This window comes from Brugia malayi (assembly GCF_000002995.4).
Source record: "Brugia malayi strain FR3 genome assembly, contig: Bm_v4_ChrX_scaffold_001, whole genome shotgun sequence".
NCBI classification, from domain to species: Eukaryota; Metazoa; Nematoda; class Chromadorea; order Rhabditida; family Onchocercidae; genus Brugia; species Brugia malayi.
In genome coordinates this window covers 20,942,263-20,960,528 of record NW_025062479.1, presented here as the reverse complement: position 1 = coordinate 20,960,528, position 18,266 = coordinate 20,942,263, and the positions used below count along the sequence as shown (strand labels likewise).

At 28.2% G+C, this 18,266-nt stretch overlaps 5 protein-coding genes across 5 annotated transcripts; all 5 read left to right on the top strand.

The window, feature by feature from the left end:
* Positions 1-2,029: 2,029 nt before the first annotated feature.
* Positions 2,030-2,954, top strand: Bm18054 (Uncharacterized protein; the record flags this gene model as incomplete). Its single annotated transcript, XM_043075600.1, has 3 exons — positions 2,030-2,083; positions 2,447-2,573; positions 2,905-2,954. 3 exons carry the CDS (start codon positions 2,030-2,032, stop codon positions 2,952-2,954), a joined length of 231 nt encoding a protein of 76 aa, XP_042931534.1.
* Positions 2,955-4,204: 1,250 nt separating this feature from the next.
* On the top strand, positions 4,205-7,387 carry Bm10215 (gene cp2.2, putative; the record flags this gene model as incomplete). Its single annotated transcript, XM_001893030.1, has 4 exons — positions 4,205-4,264; positions 4,458-6,266; positions 6,764-6,907; positions 7,163-7,387. The coding sequence occupies 4 exons, from the start codon at positions 4,205-4,207 to the stop codon at positions 7,385-7,387; spliced, it is 2,238 nt and encodes a 745-aa protein (XP_001893065.1).
* Positions 7,388-8,556: 1,169 nt separating this feature from the next.
* On the top strand, positions 8,557-10,745 carry Bm10216 (Uncharacterized protein; the record flags this gene model as incomplete). The annotated part of the gene is made up of 4 exons (XM_001893029.1): positions 8,557-8,959; positions 9,416-9,564; positions 10,008-10,133; positions 10,542-10,745. 4 exons carry the CDS (start codon positions 8,557-8,559, stop codon positions 10,743-10,745), a joined length of 882 nt encoding a protein of 293 aa, XP_001893064.1.
* Positions 10,746-12,849: 2,104 nt separating this feature from the next.
* Bma-trpp-4 (trafficking protein particle complex subunit 4, putative) lies at positions 12,850-14,298 on the top strand (the record flags this gene model as incomplete). Its single annotated transcript, XM_001893028.1, has 3 exons — positions 12,850-13,028; positions 13,274-13,531; positions 14,070-14,298. 3 exons carry the CDS (start codon positions 12,850-12,852, stop codon positions 14,296-14,298), a joined length of 666 nt encoding a protein of 221 aa, XP_001893063.1.
* Positions 14,299-15,599: 1,301 nt separating this feature from the next.
* Positions 15,600-16,811, top strand: Bm10217 (Uncharacterized protein; the record flags this gene model as incomplete). Its single annotated transcript, XM_043075599.1, has 2 exons — positions 15,600-15,680; positions 16,623-16,811. The coding sequence occupies 2 exons, from the start codon at positions 15,600-15,602 to the stop codon at positions 16,809-16,811; spliced, it is 270 nt and encodes an 89-aa protein (XP_042931533.1).
* Positions 16,812-18,266: the final 1,455 nt, after the last annotated feature.

Genomic DNA, 18,266 nt, shown 5'->3' with positions numbered 1-18,266 from the left:
TAATTTCTCTTTTTTTGTTTGTCTTTTTTTTTTGATGCAAATTATAATTTGAGAAAAGTAATTAGCAATTTTCAAGTCTTGAACAATTAAAAAATTGCTAATTAAAAGCAAAAAAGCATTTCAAAATTGGTAATTAATTTAAAAAAAAAAAAACCTTTTGTTTGTTACTTATTTTAGTTTATTACTTAAGATTTTTTTTTCTGGACTTATCAGTTAAGATTTCAGTTCTCGAACGTGTGCAAAATTAAATAAAATAGCAATTTAAGTTACTTTTAGTAATATGCTTTCTTGCTACTGAATAATTTTCAAATGACACTTCACTTAATTATTTATTTCATCTACAAATTCCTGCTTCTAATCATTTTATCATATCAATCTGGATTGTAAATTTTTGATTATAACCATTTTATCGTATCAATCCGAATGCAACCATTTTGTTACTTTGTTATTTTTTATGCAATTTTCAAATTTGTATAATTATTCGTTCTGTATTTCGTTTCCTTTTTTTTTTTTTTTTTTTTTTTTTTTTCCAATTTTTTTCATAAATGTGAAAGATTTGTTTTTCTACTTCACTGATTTGAAAATTTGTAGATTTTTTGATTTATCACAAAGTTGAAAGAATTGATTTGAAACCTTTATTTCAAATTATGTTTTTGTTGCAATTTGTTATTATTGCCTCTTTTCATGATATTATAGTACTTTGTTACTTCAATTGTTTTATTATTTAAATATCTTTTGTATTTGTGTTCTGCCTTCTGTTTTCTTTTATATCATTCTGATTTTTTCTGAACTGATATAAAATTGATGAATGTGATAAAATTTTATTCATATAAAAGCACAAAATCTAAAGTAACTTTTCGTAAAATTTATTGCTAAGACTTTAAGAGAATTAACGTTTTGTAAAATTTAATGACATAAAGAAAATGACTTTTTGTAAAGTTTAAAAAAGGTTTTTAAAATTCTGCTTTGAAACATTTCCATTATACTTGTAAGGAAGTAGTCTTGGCAAATAATACTTGTCCTTTCTTTCTTATCACTTTTAGTTTAAAAAGGTTTAAAATTTAAATTGGAAAAGTTTGAAGATTAAAAAATGTAGCTGCAAAATAACAAGAAATATGAATAGAGTAGATCCACGAAAAGGTTGAAATAGCAGGATGGAGGATATTTGGAAAGTTCTAGCAAAGTGAATCAGAAATTTTGACCTTTTCCCTCTGTTCAGATCAAAATTTGAGATCGTTTATTCGGGTGGTATAAATCTTTAACCTTAAATCAATCAACTCTAATCACTTTATTATCTAATAATATTTTATGGTAGAAAAGAAGGTTCAGTTATATTGTTCTACTGCTTGGTGCTAATCTTTTCAATTTCTTGTGATGTCGACAAGATTTATGATTTCAATTTGAGCTAATTTATGAAAACATCTTAGCATAATTTCAAGAACTTAATTAGCTTTTCAAAACTCTATTTTTTTGATATTTTAATTTTAGTTCAAATATTTATGAGGAATAAAAGTTTTAAATTAATCAATTTCAGGAATCAATTAACTTTACTAACAAAAGATGCCTTACAAAAAAAATGATAAGAAAGTTAGGAAAAATAGGAAAGGACGAAAAAAGAAGTTGAGGGATATAAATTATGATATTATGGCACAAGTAAAAGTTTTAAATTTTAAAATATTGTGATCCTTCCCCAAAAAAAAAAAAAAACATTTTTGAATTATAATTTTAGAAATTTTTCAATCCTGTAAATACTTCTTTTCTTCAGAAAAAGAAAAAAAGAACTTTTTATTTTAGCTATCCGTTGAGGAAAATGCAACTGAACGTTTGTCAAGTGATTCAAGTGGTTATTCAATGGAATCCAAATCGATTTCTAAATTATCACAACCATCGACGAAGTTAGGATCTAAAACAGCAAAGTTTATTTTAGAAGAAATGATAATTAATGCTAGCTCCTCTCATTCCAAGGAGAATTTAACGCCTCAACTCGGTGACAAATCCGCCAGCGGAAATGTTTCACATAAAACTCACAATGCCACTACTACCATTACTACCATTGATAGTGTCGATAATACATAATTCAGAGGTAAATTAAAAAGGAATGTTTAAATGAATGGTTCAAAATTAAAACGAATTTATTTAATAAAATTTGCATGAAATCATTATCGCAGCATTGTTATAGCTATATAGCTGATAAAGTGAATTGATAACTTTTCATCAATAAGAAATTAATAAATCGTTGATTAGAACTATATGCCTAAATTTTTTGGACGTCAAATATTGTAATTAAAATTGTTGTCATAGCATTGTTACAGGTATTTAAAATAAAAAAATTCAAAATTTAAAGATATTAAATGTTTTTTTTTTGAAAAGCGTTTTGTCAAGCTTTTTAATATAATTTATGAAATTTAATAGTCTATTGAAAATTATAAATATGTGTAATTTTAAGTCGTCGCTGAATTTTACACTGTCAATGTTATCAGTGCCGGCGATGTATACAAAATTCAAAGAAGGTCAAAAACAACCAAATAATAATTCATTAAATGATAAGAAGGTAATGTTTAGAAGTCTTTTTGGTTAATTACATTTTTGATAAGTAATTAATATTCTCAAAAATATGGATAGAAGGATGATAGAAAGAATGAAATGTGAGAGATATTTAAGAATAAAGAGAAAATGAAATTTTTTCATATTATTTCAGTAATCTTTCTAACATTTCATTGTATTATAAATGGACAAAAGCGCCATTTTGCAAACAAAAAACCAACTGCAATTTTCTTAAAAAGTTTGTTTATTTAAAGTAATAATAATATAAAAGACGCCTTATTCAGAAAAAATTCTCTATTAGCATGAAATTCAACAAAACAAAATTAAATATATAAAAAAATTTATAATTAATTTTTGCAGGTCAATTAATATGTTCAGCTAATTATGCGACATCAATATATCATATTTGATAAAAAGTTGTACTTTTTGAATTTATAATAAATAACGTTGTTATCCCAAATGTAAAAATTGTCTAAAGCATCAGTTTTGTCTCTTATAATTTAATTATTTTATTATTTGGTCGCACATTAACTTAGACTTAAGTCTGTGAAGTTTACTTACGTTTTCATATGCTGGAAAAATTAAAATCTTTTTCATAACATAAGCAAATTTTGGTTATTTAAAAAGAAAAAATTCAATTTACAGGCATCATGAAATTTTTATGAGTTTAGAGTTATCACTATGAGTGCATTTTAAGAACGACAGAAATGATAAAGCATATGTGTCAACGTAGTGAAATTATTTAATTTAATGTAATTTTAATGATTTGTACATCCGTGAATTCTTGTTGAAATTTATTAACAGCTCAAATGCAATCAATTCTTTTCAACACAAAACATATTTATATTATATTCATTTTATCATTCATTAATGGCCACATTTATATTCAACAGTCTTATCATTAATTAAAAAATGTCCTATCATTTAAATATTTTAAATAAAATTTACCTTGTTGTTATATTGGTTAGATGTTATTGCCTTTTTTTTTTTTTCAAAGTTGTTCAAGCACGAAATAAATTTTAGGTGCAACTTTGAACAAATTTTTATTTACTCTTTTTTTCACATAGTATCAATGAAAAGGGAAAAAAAAGTAGAAAAATAAAAAGGAAAGGAGTAAATAAACATATTCGTGCATTACCGCTTAAGACAATTGCGCCAATAAACAGTGCAAAAGATTAGCGATGTTACACCAGTAATATCAAAAGAACAATAATATGTAAGATAGGAAAAGAAATTTTACACTTTTATTTAAAGATGATCCAAAGATGATGCAAAAATTGTGTGAAATAATTTCAGGAGATTTAAATTTGATAACTGTATGTATTTAAAGGCAATTTGTAAAGTAAATTTCACGTATTAATATAAGTGAATGGTATAACGGTAGCAATAAGAAGGTTAATAGAGATGATATGATATAATGATAGTCGATGAATACTCACATCATTAATATTATCATTTAGCAAATTTTATTTGAGAGATAAAAAATGTTCCAGAATTTTTGAGAATTAGTTTTTGGCTCTATTAATCAACAATTTTTTTTTTCCTAAAATAATTGCTTTGATCTTACTTACAAATGCGCGCCCTTTGTTTCGTTGTTTTTTTTTCCTTGGACAAATAAAGCTCAGTTGGATGCTTGAGAATTGGTAATCATCACGATAAAATGAGTGGTCCATTGTCATCGAGTAATTCATTCTTCTATTTATGTGGCGATTGGCTTGAGGTATGTAAGTCATTATCAATTTCCAGTCAATTTATTCTACTTAATTCAAACTTTAAAATTTCAAAATAATTACTTGAATTATTAAGAAATTCATTTTTCAGTCTAAAATGATATTGATGCATATTTATATGAAATAAGAAGTATGTTAGGGTTTTTTTTTTCTGACAACTATTTAACTTAATTTAATTTTTAGGAAATAAACGATCGAGGATTAGTATTGCAAATGAAAAATGAACTTAATAATTTCACTTCAACAATCATTTTTCATCCTTATTATTACTACGCTTCCGATTTCTTTTTCGACTCAAGCGTAATAACTAATGAGATAAAATGTTTGGATTTGACATATTTAATGGAACAACGATTTCGATATACACATATTCGAGATGACTTAGAATTACCGCATCTTGCAAGTAAACTTCGACGAAAATGTGGAAATTGTTTGAGGAAAATGAAAGGAGATTCAGAAGACGAAGCAAAAAATGATAATGCTGTTCAAACTGAAACTCAGGTGGAAGGGAATAATACATCACAAATGGTAGAAACAGAAAACAGAGATGGCACTCAAATTGAAACTCAGACAGAACCTAATAATGTAACAGAAACGGTAGCTTCGGGTGAAGATACGGTTACTGGAACTGAAACTCGAATGGAATATGGTAGAACGTCACAAACGATAGCTTCAGGTGAAGGTACGAAGAGTAGAGATGTTACTGGAACTGAAGCTCAAGGTATGTCACAAACGATAGCTTCAGGTAGAGGTACGAAGAGTAGAGATGTTACTGGAACTGAAGCTCAAGGTATGTCACAAACGATAGCTTCAGGTAGAGGTACGAATAGCAGAGGTGTTACCGGAACTGAAGCTCAAGGTATGTCACAAACGATAACTTCAGGTAGAGGTACGAAGAGTAGAGATGTTACTGGAACTGAAGCTCAAGGTATGTCACAAACGATAACTTCAGGTAGAGGTACGAAGAGTAGAGATGTTACTGGAACTGAAGCTCAAGGTATGTCACAAACGATAGCTTCAGGTAGAGGTACGAAGAGTAGAGATGTTACTGGAACTGAAGCTCAAGGTATGTCACAAACGATAACTTCAGGTAGAGGTACGAAGAGTAGAGATGTTACTGGAACTGAAGCTCAAGGTATGTCACAAACGATAACTTCAGGTAGAGGTACAAAGAGTAGAGATGTTACTGGAACTGAAGCTCAAGGTATGTCACAAACGATAGCTTCAGGTAGAGGTACGAAGAGTAGAGATGTTACTGGAACTGAAGCTCAAGGTATGTCACAAACGATAGCTTCAGGTAGAGGTACGAAGAGTAGAGATGTTACTGGAACTGAAGCTCAAGGTATGTCACAAACGATAACTTCAGGTAGAGGTACAAAGAGTAGAGATGTTACTGGAACTGAAGCTCAAGGTATGTCACAAACGATAGCTTCAGGTAGAGGTACGAAGAGTAGAGATGTTACTGGAACTGAAGCTCAAGGTATGTCACAAACGATAGCTTCAGGTAGAGGTACGAAGAGTAGAGATGTTACTGGAACTGAAGCTCAAGGTATGTCACAAACGATAACTTCAGGTAGAGGTACGAAGAGTAGAGATGTTACTGGAACTGAAGCTCAAGGTATGTCACAAACGATAACTTCAGGTAGAGGTACGAAGAGTAGAGATGTTACTGGAACTGAAGCTCAAGGTATGTCACAAACGACAGATTCAAGTGAAGATACGGGTACTGAAACTGAAGTTCAGGAAAAGTTCAATGATGCATCGCAAATAGCTGATTCTGAAAGACCTGAACAGGAAACATCTGAGAGCCAAGAAGAGAAAAAAGAGCCAAAAAAGAAGAAGAAATGTAAAAATTTGCAAGTGTTGAAGCGCTGTTGGTTCAGACGTGATCAAAGTCCGCCACCAAAAGATGAAATGGAAGAACATTTGAATGAAATACGAATGCGAACACGGAAAGAAATACACACATTATTATATCTTAACAGTGCTGTGGTATGTTTTGCAAAATCATTTTGCGCTTTTATCAATTGTTTATAGTTTTTTTTTTTTTTTTTTTCTTTTCGATGATTTAAAACATTATGCTTATATTGTTTTTGTATTATTCATATAAATAAAATTAATTTTTGCGCAGCTTTTTTTTTTAAAAAAAAAATTATCTATTATATAACTTATGATGATTAGCTCAATTATTTATATTTCATCTAAGTTAAAATGATTTATTACAAAAAACAATTGGTCTGTAAATCTTTTTCATAATTGATCCATCTCGATAACTTCAATTTATTTGTTTTAATTTGACATTTCTTCATATCTTGATGCATGATCACAACGAAATATGAGTAATTGTAATTGAGGAGTGAAAGGAACGAGTTTAAATAAGTCTGAAAACAAATAGAACAATTGTCTTAAATCAGTAAAAGTTGTATGTATATAAAAAATTCAGTTTATTTCTTATAAAATTTAATTTTTTATTTGAATTTTTTTTTTAGCAAGAAAGAAAGATTAAATTAATGAGAAGGTATGCAGCAATGTTAGATGAGAAATCTCAGGAAAAATGGAACAAATTTATAAATATGATTGATACTGAATATGCAGGTATAATGAATCAACCAACAGAATATAATGCTAATAACGTAAATCTTTCTTTCCTAATTTTTTTCTTGATTACTTTTGAAAAGAATTTCTGATTCAAATTTATGATCATTGACAAATCAAATTCGATTGAAACAAATTACATACAATTATTTTAATCATTTATTCCATTTTTCATCCTTTAAACTTGCGAAACATTAAGTATTTAATGAATGATTAATGTATTTTTTTTTTCCATAATTTCAGTTTTCTTCCTTTCATTTGTAATTTTTTTTTTTTTTTTTTTTTTTTTGCAGTTATTGGAACGCTTGAGAGAAAATCCAGAATTAATGGAAGCTATAGATAAAATTAAACCTGACAAAATTACACTTACGACAATTAGGGAAGAATCCTTTGAAATTGCTACAAGAATTGAAAGACAATTCTTCAGTCTCATACCGGGAGTTCCTGGTTTGACTGCTTACAGAAATGCAATGATTTGTGAAATAGCAAAAGATGAATCAGTTACAATTACTGTATAGTAATTACTAAAATTTGATAGCCAATTTATCTGATCATTTCTTCATTATCATACAATGATTGCAATGAATCCAAAAATTTCATACCCAATACTACGATCATTTTCGATTACTGTATAATTTTTGATGCCCAATACTACGATCATTTTCGATTACTGTATAATTTTTGATGCCCAATACTACGATCATTTTCGATTACTGTATAATTTTTGATACCCAATACTACGATCATTTTTCGGTTTCCGTATAACATGAACTAAGATTTGATTAATTGATTTTATATGATCGTTTTCGTTTTTAATTTATCAGAGTAAAAAATTTGTCATAATTCTATGCTTAGAACTTTAATCTTACTGAAAAGTTAATTTTCACTCCTAATATCCATCTATCACTATTTACAATTAGCTATACTGTTTATTTTTTCATTCTCATTAAGTTTCTTCACTTTACTTTGATCACTGTATGTGATGATCGCAGTTTAACTATCATCAAGCTAAAATCATCTAATTGGTCTGTTCTTCGTTGTTGTTGCATTCTTTATTTTAAGTATACTTTTTATTTCACTGGGATTGTTATTTGATTCTTGTTATTTCTCATTGTTCAAGCTCGTTTACTTATCATTCAATTCTATCCTATTTTGATTCATTTGTCTTATTTTTCCTCACATTCTCATATAGCTAAATAATGTTATCACTTACATTCTGCAACAAAATTGTTTTATCATTTCTTCAAATGGTGTAGAAAGTTTCAGGCTTTTAAATTTAGTATTTTAATATACATTGATAACAACTGAAGTACGATATAAGTCCATTTCTTTCTTTTTCGCCATATGATAATAAGAAAATTTCTTAAAACATTCATATTTTAATTTCGAATTTATATCTATTCGATATTATTTAAATAAAAATTAAATCAAAAATGTTTCATTACCTATTCAAGTTTCTGTGTTCTTTAAATTATTATATTTTTATTACGTACTGTCATTATCATTCTTTATTGAGTAGTTTAATAACTAATTGATTTTACTAATTAAGAAATTACAACAGAACTTTTATATATTTTAATTTTGCTTTGTTCAGGACCGATTTTTTTTTTGCGTATTTTTTTTTTTTTTTTTTTTGCGGTTGCGTAATTTAAGAAAAACTGATTAGTTAATTTTAGATTTCTCGAAAATGAGTAGGAAACAATCGAAAAAAAGTAGCAGAGAAGAGACCGATGAAACATTAGAGACCTCTTCTTCATTTGAACCTTTCTTTGAGGCTGGACCAGAAATTGGTTCCGTGGATCCGTCAAGTTCCGCCACACCGAGCACTTCCTCTATCTCATTCATATCAGATGAATCATCAAATCCTATTTCCACTGCTCCAAGTGGTTCAACTATCTCATCTGCACCGGATGAATCATCAAATATAAGTGAAAAGGTCCTCGAAAATTTAACGGTACCAGAGCTCTGGGCACAATATGTAAAATGCTTAATGATGGCAGTACCATCTAATGTAGGACGAGTTGATATTGAACGAACTGCTGGAATACATGCGGAAAAATATTTGGAACAAATTTTAAAGCTATCACCAGGTTATTCAATTATTTCATATTGCTCTTTGTTTTCATTTCTTTTTTTTTTTTTTTGTTTCAATTTTTTTCATAATAAAAAACAAACAAAGGAGCATAGCTTAGCTTTGTATACATCAATTAAGGCAAATTGCTCTGGAAAGAAAGAATAAAAAAGTTTACATTCTATATTTGCTCTGTTTGATCTTTAAATTGTTTGCATTGCAATACCATAATTAATGCAAGGAAAAAAAAAAAAAAAACTTTCATTTGTCAATAACACATCCGAATTATCCCGGGAATAATTACTTATTATCCAATATTTATTAATTATAAAAAAAAAAATATTGCAACATTTTCTACAGAATTTTACAAATTAAATTAGCTTTTATTGATCATAATTTTTTTTTTATTGATTATAAATCTCGTAATTTATAATGATTAGAATAGATAATGAGCTCTCAAATTTATTTGTTACAGTAGCATCAACAGCAAGTGGAGAACCCTTACAGGTACCATGTTTTAATCCCTCAGATCAGAGAGAAATTAGTGAAGATGAAAAATATAAAGTTGAAATATTGAAAGCAACTAAAGCAGATAGCGAACTGATATGGAATACTGCTGCACAGGTAATTTATATTTTCTTGCAGTAAGGTTACAATTAATGCATATTGTAACCTATTGTATTTCTCAATCAAAAAGCATTTTTATCTTTTTTTTTTCTTTTTTGAAATTTAAATCTAATAATCTCAATAATGTAATATACTAAAAAAAAAATGAAATAGGACATTTGTATTTATTATATGTTACACAGATTTAATAACATTTAGCGATTCAATTCTAACTCTTATTTATTCCTCAATTTAATTCCTTCTTCATTCCTTAAATCTCTATTATCAATTACACTATTTCTCCATCTACTAAATTGATAAGACTGAATTAACTACATGGATAAACATCAGTTAAGCTTGTCAAGCAATATTAATTAGATAAAGCAGATCATTTAATAACTAAGGAATAAATTTTTTTTTTTTTTTTTTTTTTTTTGAGTTTTCTTTAAAATTCCTTTTAGTTACAAGCATTAATTCTCATTAGGAGAGGAAAAGGACCAGCAATAGGATTGGATGAGCTTAGAAAATTTAATACTGCAATGCAAGAAGCAGCAGATATCTATCGTGAAGCTATTGCTTCCAGTCAAGTAAGTCAAAACTAATTTGTAGTATCACAATTCTTTCACAGTAAATATTTTCAAAGATTTAATTTTTCAATTTCTGCATGTTCCGTAAATTTATCATCTGCAATTGGCCTGAAATTACATTCTAAATTCTATTCAAATGATAGCTTTCAAAAAAATTTGTTGCGAAAAATTTCATTCTAAAAGTAATGAATAAGTGAATAAAAAGATGTGAATGTTCACATTTTCTTGTATTTTATTTTACTTTCTGTTCTCAATTAAACTCTTACTTTCAGTTTTCTTTTTTTTTTTTTTTGTTAGCTAACAAATGGATTCAAAAAATCGAATCATACATAATTTATTATTAAAAGCGCTAAATGTTAGGTACGAGGAAAAAAAAAATGTAACTAATAATTGAATATAACATTGTAGGAAAGATCAGTTAGCCGCGTTGGAAATTTTCAGTATCGCGTAAGTTACGCTGGTAGAACTGAAGCTTATCATGTAGATGTAATGCGAAATTTAATTTTGAATCAATTACCGCCAACAGTTCGCTTTTTTACGGAACAAACAAAAAGTGAAAAATTGAAAAGTGTACTGCATGGTTTGAAAAAAAAGCGTACACGTAAACACTGATTTTAACTTCTAAATTTATTTGGCATATTTTTTACATAATTCAAACATTTTATTTGGTATTTCTATTAGACCAAGTGATTTTTTCTTTTTTTTGCTTCTCAAGATTTTAAAATGCAAAAATTTTTGTCAATTACAATCATTTTGAAAAAATCCTAGCAATTTTTTAATCATCTATGGCTAAATGTCTTTTTTTCTTCATCGTTTTTCTAAAGTTTCTTCAAAGCGACTAATTCAGGTGGAAAACTCTCAACTGCCATTTTTAGCACTGTAAATATCATTTTCAAAAATTTTAAATTTTAAAATATTGATTGTATAATACTGTTTCCTTTTGTTTGTTATCAATAAACTATTTTAACATCTGCATAATTTATATAAAACTTATCCATCCCTGTATTCATTTATTCCATCAATGTATCCTTTGTATCTATTTCTTCTGTAATATACTTTTGTGATTTAAAATCAAGAAAGTATAATTGATGAAGGAAAGAATGGCATTTTAAAAAGTTTAAGAAAAACTCTGATCGACCTTTTAACCGGGAAATCACAGGGAAAAAGAAAGAATAATTGTTGACATAATTACAAAAAGATTTTTCTTTTCAAAGAAAAGAAAAAAATTAGTTCATTAGAAAATTTTAAAACTATAAAACGAACAATTCGCTTTGAACTTCTTTTGAATTAGTTAGTAGTTCAAAGTTAGTAACATTCTATCTCATACTATCGTTTATTTTAAAAGAAAAAAAAAAGACTTAACCATTTCAATTTTCCTTATATATACATATATATATATATATATATATATATATATATATATATATATATATATATATGTTTGAATTTTACTTTGGAAATTAAAATTCAACAGCAGTAAATAGTTTGTAACTCATCAAATTATCCTACAGTTCTGCATATATTTTTAACTTTTATTTTTATATTTTTAATTTCGTGTGTATTTTTCATGTATTGTATGCTCTGATTCAAATATGATAAAATAAAGTTGAAGCAATGGAATGTTTAGAAATAAATTTGAAAAGTTTTTTCAATTGAACCAATCAATAATTTAAAATCATTCATATAGTGAAAAATTATAACAACAAAATGCATTGAAGTGATAAAGTTACTTTTTCACGTGAAATTCTCTTACATATTCGATCATTTGGTCATATTGTATGTTCGATTATGAATTTTTCATTTTTCATAATGATGAAATTAATTTTACATCAATCTTTCGTTTTTATTACCTTTTGCATCAATCTTTGTTTTTTATTATTTATACTTTTTATATATGTTTTTTTGTATTACCAATTAGTTTTCAGATGTGCTATTTTGCTATGCAGATGTTAAAATAGTTAACCATGTTAGCCTAATTTATATTTGAAATCTATTCATTACTGTTTCTGAAATACAATCTTGAATGATTGGAAACAAAATTGCATGATTGTTCTGCGTTAAATGGAGTTTCTACATATGCATATATGCACATAACGCTCGGGAAGATTTGCATTTGTTGGACTTGGGTTTTGCTTGGGGGGCTGAAATATGTGATGTGGTAATTTGGGTTGAATTATTTTTGAAAGACAGCTAGTGATGAATTCGTTCATATTATTACTCATTAAAAGTGTTAGCCTATGAATAGAATTTGAAAAAATAATTTAAAATTATTTGGATTAATGCAATGGGAATGCAGTATGATATTATTGAATATGCAGACATTTTCCTGCAACGTTATGATTTCTTTTTTAGCTTGCAACATGATAATATGTGAAATTTTGGCTAGCAGAGTGTAATTGATGATTTTATCATATGGTTTGCCCGACCCATTATTATTTTTTGTTTGATGAATATTTTATTATCAAATTTTATGATATTTTGTGTCAAGACAAGCAATATGATTTTTAGTTCTTTACTTTTTTTTTTCGCCTTCAAAAACTTGGAAGGGTTTCTCTTTGTTTTTATGCTTTGATTTTTATAAATGACGGTGAGAGAGCATGGATGAAACATTTTGGATTTTAGATCCTTTTGTATTTATGTTTTATAACATAACGATGTATGGTGTAAAAATCTTCTCATATTAAGGAGTTGTTATACCGTTATTCTAGATTGGAAAATGCTGATACAGCATGTATTTATAATTAACCGAGCTGGAAGCTTGATTTACGATTGGGATGGCAAAGTTGATTCTACAGGTGTTGAGAAGACATTTAGTTACCCGCTGGATATTGTCCTTGATATTATTGATCAGAAAGTAACCGTTGTGTTTGGTGAACGAGATGGAATTGGTCTTAGGTTTATTCTTCGTTTTCTTTTTTTTTTTTTCCTTTTTGGATTTCGGAAAGTTGGTCAGTTTTGAACATTTTTTAATAACAAGAGTCGTCTGGAATTTGATATGGCAACTAACATTGTAAAACTTCAATTTGTTAATAAAGTTCTTTCAAAATAAATTCATTTGAAATTTATTGACGCTAGTTTACTTCATTTACTGCTCTTTTAAATTGAATATTGTATAGTTTTAGTATAACAAATTAGTTTAGATACACGGTGTCCGCAATAAATGGCATCCCAGTACAAGCATGCAAAGTGATTTTCGGTGGTGTAGAGAAGATGGTTCTGGATGTTATCCAAGAAGAAGCAAGCTATCCTCTTAGCATACGTTTTCAGGCACCAACAATCACAACAAATGAAAAGATCATCCTTTCAAGTACATTCCATTCACTTTACACAATCGCTGCTCAACTGAGTCCTGCCCTGAAAAGTTCTGGCATTGAAGTTCTAACTACTAATCACTTCAAGTGAGTATATTTGATTTTTTTTTTTCTTTTTTTGTTTTGTTTTATATGGATAGCTTTTAGCATAAGGCTTATATCATGGAGTTCGTAACGTTTCATTTATTGTTATTGTTATTTGGTCTTTATTTTTGCTACTCACACTTTAATTTATTTCAGCTTTCATAAGATATACAATATCTGGATTTTAAGGTGGATTTGCAAAATTCATACTAAGTATGTAGTTGACAAATATGAAATAGTTATTTTAAACATGTTGTAGAAATATTTTGAACAAACGGCGTAACGGTTTAATGCATGTCCAAAATTTCAGGACTTGTCATCACGGCAGTAGTTTTTTCCCGTAATGTTAGCGATGTTGATCAAAATGTTAAGCATAATTTACTATTTTATCAGCATCATGACATGCTTTTCGATTTTCTCTTTTCTGTAATTAGAACAACTCATTGCTATTCTAATGAAATGTAGTTTGTTTGAATTTACGATGTGTTGAAACTTCAGTAAAGTCTGATTCAGAAGCTTCAGTATTAATGCGAAATTATAGGCTTTACTGCTACCAGTCGACGACAGGTGTAAAATTTGTCGTGGTTGGCTCGTTATCACTGAGCAGTGGTGTCGATGGACTATTGCGACGGATTTATGAGCTTTATGCCGATTTTGCTCTAAAAAATCCTTTTTATTCGATCGATATGCCAATAAGATGTCAGAGGTTTGATGACGCAATCCGATGCCTCATAGAAAGGCAAGATAAATTTAGTATGTTGACAATTTGAACTTATATAGATTGAAGTTTGTTTAGTTAGAAATTTTATATATTTGTCAGTTGTTATAATTTGGATGTAGTTATATTTTTCAAGAAGTTTGGGCAGAAGCTGATAAATAATATGTTTTTCACTTTTTTTTTTTTTTTATCGAGAACTTCTTTTATCAAAAGCTGGTTGAAATTGAAGATGTTCTTACTAACACTGAAGACATAGTAAATTATAAGCACAATCTTACATCTATTTCATAAAGTTTGCGAAATAACTGATAAAAGCCAGTTTTGCAGATCTCGTATTTCTTGTTATCGAGAATTTTAAACTTTTTTTTACTCTACTAATCTTTTTTTAAGAGATATCCTTTTTTTTTTTTTTTTTTTTTTTTTTTTTTTTCAAGACTCTACTATTCTTTTTTTCAAGAGATTGTTGTAAAACCCATCCTTCTTTTAATTATTTTACTCATCAGTTAAGTTCGTGTTTGTAAGGATTCATATGAAAGGGGATATATTTTATTTGGTGGAAAACTGTACTTTGATAAACATGTTTTAGAATCTGTGAGAGACGAGAAATTATTCCTATAAATATGATGTGATGATATAGTATTAGATAATTCTGCGAGCGGGTTATATTCGTTATTTATACTTTTTCTACTAAATTTTATGTGGATTCCTTTATAATTTGTAAGTTGTACATTATTTATTGCTTGTAAAAGTTTGTTTTCAAATTCTGTGTTACTGTTTCAATGGAAGCAAAAGCCATCTGTTATATATTGTTTCCAAAATTTTTAATGAAGTTTGCGAAGTGCATTCGTATCAATGATATGCGTATTTCTTTCATATTATTTAAATAATTTAGATTAACTTAATGGAATCTAAAACGATCTCATTCTTTGAATGAGTTGACTAGCATGACATTCAACATTTTGAAGTACAATGTTCAATGCACTTTAGATAGATGATGATATAAGGAAGCAATTTTATGAAGTTTATAACCCATTTTTCCCATAGAAGTATATATTAGAAAGTTAAGTACGTGTCGGAACTTCGAAAACAGTTCGCAAGAAATTGAGTGCAATTGTTCATACATTTAGTTAACTAGCTTTGACGAGAATAAGGTCAGTCTGAGAAGCGTATGCTGTGATTTGTTGAACTTTTAGTTGCAAAAGTTAATTGTGTAGAAGTGTTGTAAATTTTCTGAAAAGACTGTTTGGAACTGGTACAAAACATGTTCAAGTGGATGCGTTGACTAACATAACTTTTTCCAGGAAATCTAAGAGGTGAACTTATGTATTTACGCACTGACGATCTGGACCACAGATGGATGTTACCTTTTCATTTCTAAACTATATTCCAGGTCTAAAAGGGTTCATTGTGCTTTCAAATGGCTCAGTCATCAAGGTTTCATTTTTTGGATTACATTTTATCAGTTGGTATTTAAGATTCTACTTTAGTTTAGGTAGCCTTTTCCTGCTCAAAAAAAAAAATCAAAGGAAACGATTGGACAGCTGCTTTAAACGAAATGCTTAAGTAAATAGCATCTTTGATTTTCTTCTTATTTTCACTAATCTTCATTTGGTATAAAATTTCCTTCCTTATACCAAAAAATTGAAAAAGCATTATTTACAATGAGCATATAATGGGTTTACAAAAAGGTATATTAAATTCTGTAATGTGATTCATTTGGTCATTTATGGATTGAAAATTGTCAGATGGACCAAGTCTTTAAAATTTGAAATGGCTGTTCTCGAAATTATTGAGACCAATATCTTGTTCTGTTGACCTATATGTTTAAGGTTGTTTATCATAAAAAAAATGTTAATGTATGGGTTAGATAGTGCATTGTGATCTGACCATTTATTATCAATATATCAATCTGATACTGACCAAAAAACGGAGTGTCTTCTCCCTATTTCGGCTAATTTTCAGTTTGCTTGCATTTCTTGTAGAGACGGAAGGCAGAAAAGATAAAATTTTAGAAGAGCTTTTCATCAGTATAATTTTTGTCTCTTCAACCACAGTCTGTCCCATTACTTCTCCAAATTCCAGCAATCGTTTTCAAGGCAATGAGATGTATATTAAAACGATTAAAGAGAATTACAAGCTTAAAAGATATTGGATTTCACTTGTAATGTATTTTTAAATGAAATAAAGATTAAAGCTAATAATGGAAATAGTTGCTTCAAAGTAAATTTAGATAGGGAAAAGGTTGAGATTAGATGCGGAGCCAGTGAAATAGCATTGCTAAATTATTTAAAAATTTTTGTGCATCTTCCCTTGCATATTCATATCTGAATTAGGTGAAAATTTTTCTTTAAGTTTTCAAAAGTGACAATGTTTCAGTCGGATGGAGAGCTAGAAAATGACGAATTATTGGCAGTGAATGTCAAGAAAATGTTATCTATTGGCGAACCTCTTGTTCATGTCGTAGGAAAAATCGAAAAGATGACCATAGCATATCCAGAGCATAATCTTGAAATTGTTCGAAGTGGCAAATATATATTTATTGTGAAGAAAAAAACAAATAACTAGTAGGAATACTTTACATGTCTCTATTTCTAAAACATTTTATGAAGTAAAATTATCTTTGGCAAAATATCGTATATCATACAAAATTGCTAAAATATATGAAAAATTTTCTGAATCATTTCTCATATATGTTGTTACTTCTTTTCGTATCCTAAAACCCGTAAAGTAGCTGTAATATTCCTTTGATATGATTTCAGTAACATTTACAGTTTCCTAGAATATATTGTATGCCGAGAAAATTCTTAGGTTTTTAATCGGAGGTCTCCTCCTATTGTCATTTATCAATGAATTCTGTCAAATTTTGTAAAACAGTTGGAATGTTTCACACAACTAGATTTCCAATGAAATCTGCTTTTGTGTTCTGTTCTGCAATTTAGCATGTGTCGTGTAGTACTTTCAACTTATTCAGATTTGATAGTAATTCTATTGAAATGTATGGCTCAGGTTTGTTTCAGCTGTGGTTATGTAATAAATAATGCACTACTTTCTTAATTGAACTCTTTCAGTACAGAGCATCTTAATGAAGAAAATTTCCACATTTCCATCCACATTCATAAGACTTTCAGATCTAAGTAGGTATCGCTTAGTAAAGCAATAATTCTTCTGGCTATCAATTTCTTGAGATAGTCTCCAGTCATCTTGCAAACATTTGCTTACCATTGCATCGTGCATCAAACTAAGTCACAGAATGCAGCAGCCCATTTATTTGAAACATTTAGACAGGAATAATGAATAATATGTATAGTGAACAGAGCATAAATAAAGGTAATAGTACTGTTCTTCAAAGAAAAAACGCGCGAGAAAAAAGATTTTCTCAGAAATAAGAAAATCTAGTATTAGTAGTGGTGACTAATAATAATAATAACAATAATAATAGTAATAATTATAATATAATAATAATAGTGGTGATGATAATGGTGTAATATAATATAATAATAAAAGTAATAATAGTACTAATAATAATAATCAAAGATAATAGTAATAAAAATATACTTCCTTTTTTCCATCAAAAACACAGAAAACAATGAAAGTAAAAATAAATTAATTAAGAGCACAGATGGACAGACATAGCAGTAGTTGGTCGGATGAGAAGACAAAAGAAATGAAGAGTTTAAAAAAAAAAAAACACTGGCCATTTATGAACCCTCAAAAAAAGGAAAAGTGCTAGTAGAGGAGGAAAGAACTTATGTGTGAAATTTCATATTTTCAAGAAATTAAAAAATAATTCTTCGCAATGTACCAAATATAAATTATCTAATCCATGGAAAAAAGATGTAACAAAGAAAAGGAATAATAACAAAAGATGAAGCATGAAAGGACTGAAGATGAAGGAGCATTATAGCAGTGTCAATAACCACTGCATAGATTACCGGTTACACTGCACTAAAGAATAAAATGAACCAATCAGATGATATGCATCAAATTTTTGAAAGGAAAGTAAAATGGACGTGAAAAAAA